General features: G+C 41.3%; 1 protein-coding gene across 2 annotated transcripts; it reads right to left on the reverse strand.

Moving 5' to 3' along the window:
- Positions 1 to 4021: 4021 nt before the first annotated feature.
- On the reverse strand, positions 4022 to 7509 carry LOC109202441 (serine/threonine-protein kinase pim-2-like). 2 transcript variants are annotated; one of them, XM_019359909.2, is made up of 9 exons: positions 7399 to 7509; positions 6144 to 6386; positions 5876 to 6009; positions 5664 to 5758; positions 5479 to 5526; positions 5157 to 5375; positions 4869 to 5049; positions 4612 to 4782; positions 4022 to 4522 (listed from the first exon to the last, which is right to left on the reverse strand). In XM_019359909.2, the coding sequence occupies exons 6-9, from the start codon at positions 5349 to 5351 to the stop codon at positions 4431 to 4433; spliced, it is 639 nt and encodes a 212-aa protein (XP_019215454.1). In that variant the 5' UTR covers positions 5352 to 5375; positions 5479 to 5526; positions 5664 to 5758; positions 5876 to 6009; positions 6144 to 6386; positions 7399 to 7509; the 3' UTR covers positions 4022 to 4430. The 2 variants fall into 2 exon arrangements, with proteins under 2 accessions (XP_019215454.1, XP_019215453.1); XM_019359908.2 differs by lacking the exon at positions 7399 to 7509 and adding an exon at positions 6791 to 7005.
- Between the last annotated feature and the right edge of the window lie 2595 nt (positions 7510 to 10104).

A 10104-nucleotide genomic window follows, 5' to 3' on the forward strand; every position in this document is an offset into this window, starting at 1 on the left:
ATCGGCAAGGTGCTGATCAGAATCTCTCCACTCCTAGCCCTCCTTCTCTTCTCTTTTTCCCTCTCTCCCCCCCTCTCTCCTTCTCTCCCCTGTTTTGCCGGAACTCATGGCGGCTTCACACCCTCGGTCCACACCTTCCTGGATTGGGAACACCTGGGCCTCATCAGACCAGCTGGTATATTAGAAGGAGGAGATCAGCTGTTCAATGCTGGATTGTTGTGAAGGCTCTAGTCAGTACACGTCTAGCTCAAGTTTCCTGTGCCTCCGTCTCAGAGACTTAACGAGTGTTTCTTTGTTCCTAGATTCCCCGGACCCGTCCGCGTGTTTCCCCGTGTGGAGTGTGGAAGGAGTGACTGGTCGCTAGCGGAGAAGAGAGAGGTTGAACTGAGCGCGTGTGTGATTTCCCCGTTTTCCCTGGACCCCTGCCCCTCACGTCTTGTATATAGCACTAACCCCGCACTGTCTGTACATACACTTGGTGAAGATCTGTAAATAAACCATCTCTGTTTAAACGCTACTCCAGAGTCCTGCGAGTGGATCCTCTAAGCAACCCGTGACACCTGGTCTCTGTGACATCATCGATGCATTTTGGGATGTAGGCAGTAACAGTTTCTGTATATTCCTGAAAGTCTGTGGTGTTGTCGTGTGTGGCAGTCTGTGGTGGAAAAGCAGTCTTGCAGTGCCTCTGAGGACCCTTCTGGCCACACCTATACCTGCTTACGAACTGATTTGGTGACTTTGACCAGGGGCCTGTGGGAACCCATGGCACACCTAGGTTTCTGCCTGTAGTACTGACCCTTATGCAAAATAGGTGGAATTAAGACACAGTTCCAAAAGCAAACACAGCTGATCAGTGCTGAGAGTGGTCCTGTTGCTGAGGTTGGGGTGATCCTGTAATCTCTTATGAACTACCTCCAACGCTTCTACAGGGAGTGCAGAATTATTAGGCAAATGAGTATTTTGTCCACATCATCCTCTTCATGCATGTTGTCTTACTCCAAGCTGTATAGGCTTGAAAGCCTACTACCAATTAAGCATATTAGGTGATGTGCATCTCTGTAATGAGAAGGGGTGTGGTCTAATGACATCAACACCCTATATCAGGTGTGCATAATTATTAGGCAACTTCCTTTCCTTTGGCAAAATGGGTCAAAAGAAGGACTTGACAGGCTCAGAAAAGTCAAAAATAGTGAGATATCTTGCAGAGGGATGCAGCAGTCTTAAAATTGCAAAGCTTCTGAAGCGTGATCATCGAACAATCAAGCGTTTCATTCAAAATAGTCAACAGGGTCGCAAGAAGCGTGTGGAAAAACCAAGGCGCAAAATAACTGCCCATGAACTGAGAAAAGTCAAGCGTGCAGCTGCCAAGATGCCACTTGCCACCAGTTTGGCCATATTTCAGAGCTGCAACATCACTGGAGTGCCCAAAAGCACAAGGTGTGCAATACTCAGAGACATGGCCAAGGTAAGAAAGGCTGAAAGACGACCACCACTGAACAAGACACACAAGCTGAAACGTCAAGACTGGGCCAAGAAAGATCTCAAGACTGATTTTTCTAAGGTTTTATGGACTGATGAAATGAGAGTGAGTCTTGATGGGCCAGATGGATGGGCCCGTGGCTGGAGGGGTAAAGGGCAGAGAGCTCCAGTCCGACTCAGACGCCAGCAAGGTGGAGGTGGAGTACTGGTTTGGGCTAGTATCATCAAAGATGAGCTTGTGGGGCCTTTTCGGGTTGAGGATGGAGTCAAGCTCAACTCCCAGTCCTACTGCCAGTTTCTGGAAGACACCTTCTTCAAGTAGTGGTACAGGAAAAAGTCTGCATCCTTTAAAGTACCTTAATTCATGTGTACTTTTTAATTTTTCTAAAATAAAAACATCATAGTTACCCAACACCCAGTTGTTGTGTGAATAGCTACGGTTAAGTAGCTATTGGTGTTAATTTGCTGATTAACTTATAAAACACATGCTCAACTTACTGAAAAAGTCCCACAGTGGCTTCCATCCTTATGTTGGTTTGTCCAGTTTACGGCAGAACACATCAAACTTGGGGCCCATGTCAGCCATACTTGCAGCTGTATATTTAAGTGAAGAAATATAAAGCAATTTGGCACTTGAAGTTCCTTTTTTGTGGAGGATTTATTTGTTTTTGAGTCCAATGTTAAAATACGTTCCTAAAAAAGCAAAAAAAATATTTAATATGAAGGTCTAACCCAGGGGTCGGCAACCTTTCTGATGACGCCATCTAAAATTTCCTCAAAGTCGATGTGCCATATGATTGCATTAGCAATAGATGTAATAACGCTCCATATCAAGAGTTACACACTATATAGAAAAACTTTATAGAATTATCTTTGTTTGCAGATGTTGGCATAGTGCAGATCAGCTATTTTGAAACAAAAAATTACACTTTTTATCAATAACAAGAACTCCGTAACAGCAAATGAACTGTACAACAAAAAATGCAAATGCTATTTATGGTCTCCTCAAAACAATGAAAAGAAAAATAAACTGGGCCAATATGGCATGTTTGTTAATACAGGGATACACATGTTAATGTGATCTCTGGTCTCCCACTCAGAGACTCAGGTCTCCGAGTGTCCAGCATTCAAATGGCTACCTGAGGACACTTTTCGTGTGAGAGAAAATCTGCTCACACACATATGTAAAGTCAAATACTGTCAATAAGGCCTGTGCAATGTTCTGAAGACAGTTAAACTGTTCAGGTAGTGATGTCCAGCAGGTGAAAATGCAAGCTCCATGAACACGCACAGCTATGGATTCCAGCTGCTTCGATGTTGCATTAACTGGCATTAACTCAGCCAGTTAATGAGAGCCAAATCTAGCTGCTCATTAAAGATTTCTGGTTTGATCAGAAAAGAAAACATTGGTCCATACGCCTGAAAGTCCCGAAAACGCATTGTGTCTCGAGCCTACGGATGTATCTGTGTATGTCCGTGGTGCTGATGCTGTGCTGAGCAGAAAGCTCCTGAAGCTTTTGAAGTGTCGGAATGTGGAAAGCTAACAACGTCCCTCTCACCAGTAGGCTAAGTTATTTTTAGCCAATTACAAGTTGAATCTGGTAGTTGGGGTTGTTAGCTAAGATACTGTCATTAAGAAGAGGCACAACTAATGTGTATATGCGAGCTGATTTGCGATGTGCACCGCTGGCGCGGCCATTTATTTTTTGATGCACCTTCTCAGATTAATTCACTGCGTGTCGTGCCCAGGGCTGGACTGGGACAAAAAACAGCCCGGGCATTTTGACTAAAGACCGGCCCACCAGGTATTAAATCCATAAAGCCTTTGAATGAAAACAAATGCTGTTGTGACAGTGATGTACGCTGTCTTGTTGGTATATGTATGATTTCTATACATTTTACGTCAGATAAAAACTTTGGTTGTAAGCTTCAGAAAATTATTTAATAACAGCCAGACATTTTAAATGAGAATAAGAAAGTATTTCTTTGTGCCCCCCTTTCCCTGTTAATGCCCTACATGGCCCCCCTGGCAAAACTTTGCTAGACCCGCCCCTGCACAGTTACCAGCTGTCAGCTACACAGAAAAGGATCCTGGTGTTATTTGTCTGTCAGAAACAGTTCATAACTTCCCTTCAACTCATTCATGTCACCTAAAAGGTAAACCTGTTTCTCCATCACCTGTTCAGCTCTGATCCAATCCTGGCCAATCCACCACCTTTCATTGTTTATACCTTTACAAAAATTTTTTTTAAAAAAAATCATCCGGCCACCAAGCAAATGCCCAGTATGCCCGATGGCCAGTCCAGCTATGGTCGTGCCATTAGTTAACCCTTCGCGTGCCAACTGTGGCACGCGTGCCTAGGGTTGCCGACCCCTGCATTAGAGGTTAGGGCAACAGATGCAAGTCTTCAGAGCAGTGACAGTGTGACTTTCTTTGTGCATACTTTAACCTGATTTAGTTTTCAGTTTTCTTACTTGTCAAAATGCATCACGAGTAAAAAACAATCCTTGAAATGGTAATGAAAGAGTATTCTCAGCAAAGTTGAATTAAACAAGTTTTATTTTGATGGAAGTTTAAGTTAAAAGTTCCGATTTTTACAAATTTTTATTTGATTACATCAACATATTTTATTACATTAAACTAATCAAATAAGGCCAATTTTGATGAAGCTCCTGACCCAGCCCAAGCTCTCTATGAAGTCGAGGAAAAACTCCCCGGGGGGCCAGAATGATGGGAAGAAACCTCGGGAAAGCCAATTCAAAGAGAGATCCCCTTTCCTGGGATGGCTGGGGGGTTACAGGAATTTCAGGACAGCAAAATTTAGAATCGGCCAAAAAAAACAAAACAATCTTTTCCTGAAAATGAAAGACAAAAAAAGAAAGTTAGGTAATATATCACACTTATATGATAAGATATGAAGTGTGTGTCTGTGTGTGTGAGAGAGATGGGTTTATCTGAGCCAGGGGTGAAGCTGGAGGTCTCCCAGTGTTGGGCGCTTCTTCGGGACATTGGTTAAACATGCGTCCAAGAAATTCCGGCAGTCTGGAAAGAAAGAAAGGAGAGAAAAGATGAAGATGATAGTTCCAGTGATCCAAGCCATCAGTGAATCTTGAAGTTTGATGTTTTCTTACGTGAGGACAGATGCTTGTTGAATTCCAGTTCCTTTTGGAGGAACGTCTCGGTATTAAAGTCCCCCACATGAAGCGCTTCATACAGCACCACTCCCATTTGCCACACCGTGGTGGGTCCAGGCCTGTATTTTTTACCCCGGTAACATTCGGGAGGGGTGTGGATAGCTGTACCTAATAAACAGACACAATTACAATTTCTTCTAAAACAAAAGGCACAAATTGCTACATCTGTGAAGAGCAGGAGCAGAATATGTTACCATAGAAGAAGCGGAACCGCGATCGCTCCATAGCAAAGCAGCTCAGGCCAAAGTCGATGATACGAACACGAGGCACATCTGAGCTGGTCTCAATCAGAATGTTTTCACTCTTGATGTCCCGGTGAAAGATGTGTTTCTCCTCCAGGTCCTTTGCTGCATCAACCAGTTGCTTCAGAATGACCTGGAAAAGATGAAAAAGACAGTAATGAGTCAACAGGTTGATGCTTCTCTGATACTCTGTGCTTTGATTGAATGCTGTACAGTCTAAGGCTCTTCCAGTCAACTTACCTTGGCCTTTTCCTCTGGTAAACATCCTCCATTTTCTTTTATGTAATCATACAGGTCCACAGCGGGGACAGGTCTCTCCTGCACCAGGATCAGCTCTGTGCCGAAGTCAAACCAGTCCAGCAGAGACACGGGTGCAGACGTTCCCACTGATCCATCTGCTTCAGCTGCAAGCTTCAGCATAATGGCCACTTCCATCGAGACCTGCTTCCCGTTCTTATCCTGATATATTACAACAAAGTGGATGATGAGGAACAGACGTGTCACAGGTAAACGCTGCACTCAATCCAGGAATGTAAAAACAGTTCAAGTGTTGCACACTTACCGTCACTTGGATGGGGATTTTGTCCTTGGGAATGTGTTTGATGGCTACCTAAAAGACACAGAGCATTGGTGAGCATTTCCTCAGTATGACATCATTAAAGGTGTAAAACAGCACACGTCTCAGCTGACGATATTATCCGTTATCTGTGTTACTGCCTGTCTTACTCCCACCATCTGAAGACTTACTGGGAAATGATCTGTTATCCTGTAGCCAGCAAACACTACTCCACAGCCACCTTTTCCTAGATGGTGCTCCTGCACATATCTGCCTTGGAATTCCCCTGAAAAGACACAAATGCTGTTTTACTACAGCTGTGACACAAATTACTCTCTGCTGTACCCTAAATGTTCATTTTGCTCTTCACCCGAGTATAAAAGCCAAGCTGCTCGCTACTTACGTTGCTGGTCGGCTGCTGTATTTTGGACGACGTTTTTGGTTTTGTCCTTTTTCTTTTTCTTGGGTGACTCTTTGCTGTGTCCCGCAGACTTCCTTCTGCCATTTTTGTGCACCCCTTTGTGTTTGGACTGCAGTCTGGAGATGTGGAAAACACCAAAAGAACATCAACTTATTAGATCATACACACAAATATCTCCAAAACACTAATATCTTAAACCGAGCAACCAGCTGTGCACTTAATCTACCCCTCACTCAATTAATTAGCCTACCTTTACCAGCGTCCACGGAGGAAGACGCTTGCTCCTTGTCACCGCTCGTAGGCTCAGCAAGTTTAATCTTCTTTGGTGGACTGGTTGTGCCTGCTCCTTCTTGCTGGGCCTTACGCTTCATTCCTTTGGCCTGATGTGTATCTGTGCTGGTGGAAGGAGCAGCCTGCTCAGTGACCCTCCTTCTTTTTTTGGGGGTCTTCTTTTCAGGACTGGCCTTTCTTTTAGCCATCCTGCTCTTAGAGTCTATAAACAACAACAACACAGTAGTGAAAAAGAGTGCTCGACATCAGGACTGGAAGGATTTTGATGGCTTTTTAAGGAGTGTTGGTTAAATTATAATAACAAGTTTATCCTTTTGATAAAAAAAACAGAGCAACATGAGTCCATACTAGGTCTACTAAGTCTTAGATCTTCATGACACTTGTTGATCTGTTTTTACTGCTGAGTCCAAGAATAAACTGGTCACAATATTTTACCAAAAGACAAAGTACCCCAGTAACCTTTCTTTGATTAGACATGTTGTAATTGTGCTATTTTCAGTCAAACATAGGATTCAAATGTTTCATTTTATACACAGAGTGTCAACATTTTTAGAAATTCTGTTATTTGGGGGATTTTACCCAGATTTGATGTATTTGTTTACTTACCTTGATCTCCTGGATCTTTCTTATCTCCTGCATTTGTATTTTTTCTTGTTTCCTTTTTCATGTTAATTTTTGAGACCTTTTAAAATGAAAATGTCACCGTAATGAGGGAATATCTCTTCAAATGTGTGTGTGCTTGTCTTTTCTAAGCTGTTTAAGCAAGTTCCGTAAGTGAGCTTTCAAAATAAACTCAGGAGACTATGGCAACAGAACCTTGCCTTTGAGTGACATCACTGACTGCCAGTAAAAGTGTTCCTAAGTAGTTTAAAGAAAAACACTGTGGCAGACAGAGCCATAATAATTCATATAATTCAATAAGAAGTCGATATATCTACCCATAAATTTTGTTTTTTAAATTCTGCATTTATTCTTTATATAGTGTAACTACTAGACCTTATTTCTCTTTTTAAATCTAGAGGCAACCACGTTTTTGAGGTTGTATCACCTTTCCATTTTACTATTAAAGTACCTTAATTCATGTGTACTTTTTAATTTTTCTAAAATAAAAACATCATAGTCACCCAACACCCAGTTGTTGTGTGAATAGCTACGGTTAAGTAGCTATTGGTGTTAATTTGCTGATTAACTTATAAAACACATGCTCAACTTACTGAAAAAGTCCCACAGTGGCTTCCATCCTTATGTTGGTTTGTCCTGTTTACGGCAGAACACATCAAACTTGGGGCCCATGTCAGCCATACTTGCAGCTGTATATTTAAGTGAAGAAATATAAAGCAATTTGGCACTTGAAGTTCCTTTTTTGTGGAGGATTTATTTGTTTTTGAGTCCAATGTTAAAATATGTTCCTAAAAAAGCAAAAAAAATATTTAATATGAAGGTCTAACCCAGGGGTCGGCAACCTTTCTGATGACGCCATCTAAAATTTCCTCAAAGTCGATGTGCCATATGATTGCATTAGCAATAAATGTAATAACGCTCCATATCAACAGTTACACACTATATAGAAAAACTTTATAGAATTATCTTTGTTCGCAGATGTTGGCATAGTGCAGATCAGCTATTTTGAAACAAAAAATTACACTTTTTATCAATAACAAGAACTCCGTAACAGCAAATGAACTGTACAACAAAAAATGCAAATGCTATTTATGGTCTCCTCAAAACAATGAAAAGAAAAATAAACTGGGCCAATATGGCATGTTTGTTAATACAGGGATACACATGTTAATGTGATCTCTGGTCTCCCACTCAGAGACTCAGGTCTCCGAGTGTCCAGCATTCAAATGGCTACCTGAGGACACTTTTCGTGTGAGAGAAAATCTGCTCACACACATATGTAAGGCAAGGCAAGGCAAGGCAAGTTTATTTATATAGCACAATTCAACAACAAGGTGATTCAAAGTGCTTTACAGAGACATTAAAAACAAAAACAAATAAAAAGCATGATCTAAAATTGATTAAGACAAACAAACAAACAAACAAACAAACAAACAAAACAGTGTTTAAAATCAAAAATGAAAACAGTAGATAAAATCAGAACAGTAGATAAAATCAGAGCAGTAGATAAAGTCAGTAGTTAAAATGTAAGTTTTGAAATTTAAGCTTAAAAGTGTGGATTTGGTGATTTATTCAAAAGCAGCTGAGAATAGGTGGGTCTTCAATCTGGATTTAAATAAACTGAGTGTGTCAGCTGATCTGAGGCTTTCTGGGAGTTTGTTCCAGAGATATGGAGCATAAAAGCTGAATGCAGCTTCTCCGTGGCTGGTTCTGACTCTGGGAACTGATAAGAAACCGGATCCAGATGACCTGAGGGATCTGGAAGGTTCATACTGGGTCAGGAGTTCACTGATGTATTTTGGTCCTAAACCATTCAGAGCTTTATAAACCAGCATCAGAACTTTAAAGTCTATCCTCTGAAGGACAGGCAGCCAGTGTAAAGACCTCAGAGCTGGACTGATGTGGTCCACTTTTTTGGTCTTAGTGAGGACTCGAGCAGCAGAGTTCTGAATGAGCTGTAGTTGTCTGACTGATTTTTTAGGTAGACCTGTAAAGATGCTGTTACAGTAATCAAGCCTACTAAAGATGAATGCATGGACTAGTTTTTCCAGGTCCTGTTGAGACATCAGATCTTTTATCCTTGAAATATTCTTGAGGTGATAGTAAGCTGATTTTGTTATTGTCTTAATGTGTTTTTCTAAGTTTAGGTCTGCATCCATCACTACACCCAAATTTCGCGCCTGGTTTGTGGTTTTTAGGTGTATAGATTGAAGTTCTCTGGTGACCTGTAATCGTTTTTCTTTGGCACCAAAGACTATTACTTCAGTTTTGTTTTTGTTTAGCTGAAGAAAATTATGGCACAACCAGTCATTAATTTCCTCAATGCATTTACCAAGAGCCTGTACAGGGCCTCGGTCTCCTGGTGACAATGTGATATATATTTGTGTGTCATCTGCATAGCTATGATAGTTTATTTTGTTGTTCTTTATAATCAGTGCCAGTGGGAGCATGTATATGTTAAACAGAAGGGGTCCCAAGATGGAACCTTGGGGAACTCCACATGTGATACTTGTCAGCTCAGATGTGAAGTTACCTATTGATACAAAGTATTTCCTGTTTTCTAAGTATGTTTTGAACCAGTTTAGTACAGTTCCTGAAAGACCTGCCCAGTTCTCCAGTCGTTTGAGTAATATGTTGTGGTCAACTGTATCAAATGCTGCACTGAGATCCAGTAGAACTAAGACTGAGATTTTTCCACTGTCTGTATTCAGACATATGTCATTAAACACTTTGGTCAGAGCGGTTTCAGTGCTGTGGTTCTGTCTAAAACCTGACTGGAAGGCATCATAGCAGTTATTCTGTGTTAAGAAGTAATTGAGCTGTTGAGAAACTGCTTTTTCAATGATCTTACTTAAAAATGGGAGGTTTGAGATCGGCCTGTAGTTGTTCATTTGTGTCTTGTCAAGATTGTCCTTTTTCAGTATAGGTTTTATTACAGCAGTTTTTAGTGGTTCTGGAAACACACCTGATATTAAAGAAAAGTTTACGATCTGTAACAGGTCTGACTCCAAAGTCTTTGAGACCTTTTTGAAAAAACTTGTTGGCAGGACATCTAAACAGCAAGAGGAGGAGTTCAGTTGACCTAAGATGTCCTCCAGGTCTTTGCTGTTAATAGGGTGAAACTGTTTGATGGTGTTTAAACAGTTTTTTGGTGGACACAGTACATATCCTGGATCTGCTGTTGATGTACCAATTGCTTGTCTAATCTTTTGGATTTTTTCTGTGAAGAATTTGGCAAAGTCATTGCAGGCCATGGTCGAATGAAGTTCAGTTGCCACTGACACAGGAGGGTTTGTTAG

This window comes from Oreochromis niloticus, linkage group LG6, assembly GCF_001858045.2.
Source record: "Oreochromis niloticus isolate F11D_XX linkage group LG6, O_niloticus_UMD_NMBU, whole genome shotgun sequence".
In the NCBI taxonomy this organism is placed as follows: domain Eukaryota; kingdom Metazoa; phylum Chordata; class Actinopteri; order Cichliformes; family Cichlidae; genus Oreochromis; species Oreochromis niloticus.

Excerpts from the sequence above, each read along its gene's own strand:
- LOC109202441 (XM_019359909.2), bottom strand. The coding sequence starts at position 5,351 with ATGGAAGTGGCCATTATGCTGAAGCTTGCAGCTGAAGCAGATGGATCA. Across the intron at positions 5,050-5,156 it reads TACCAGAGGAAAAGGCCAAG|GTCATTCTGAAGCAACTGGT; the intron begins GTAAGTTGACTG and ends CATCTTTTCCAG. Across the intron at positions 4,523-4,611 it reads CAACAAGCATCTGTCCTCAC|ACTGCCGGAATTTCTTGGAC; the intron begins GTAAGAAAACAT and ends CTTTCTTTCCAG.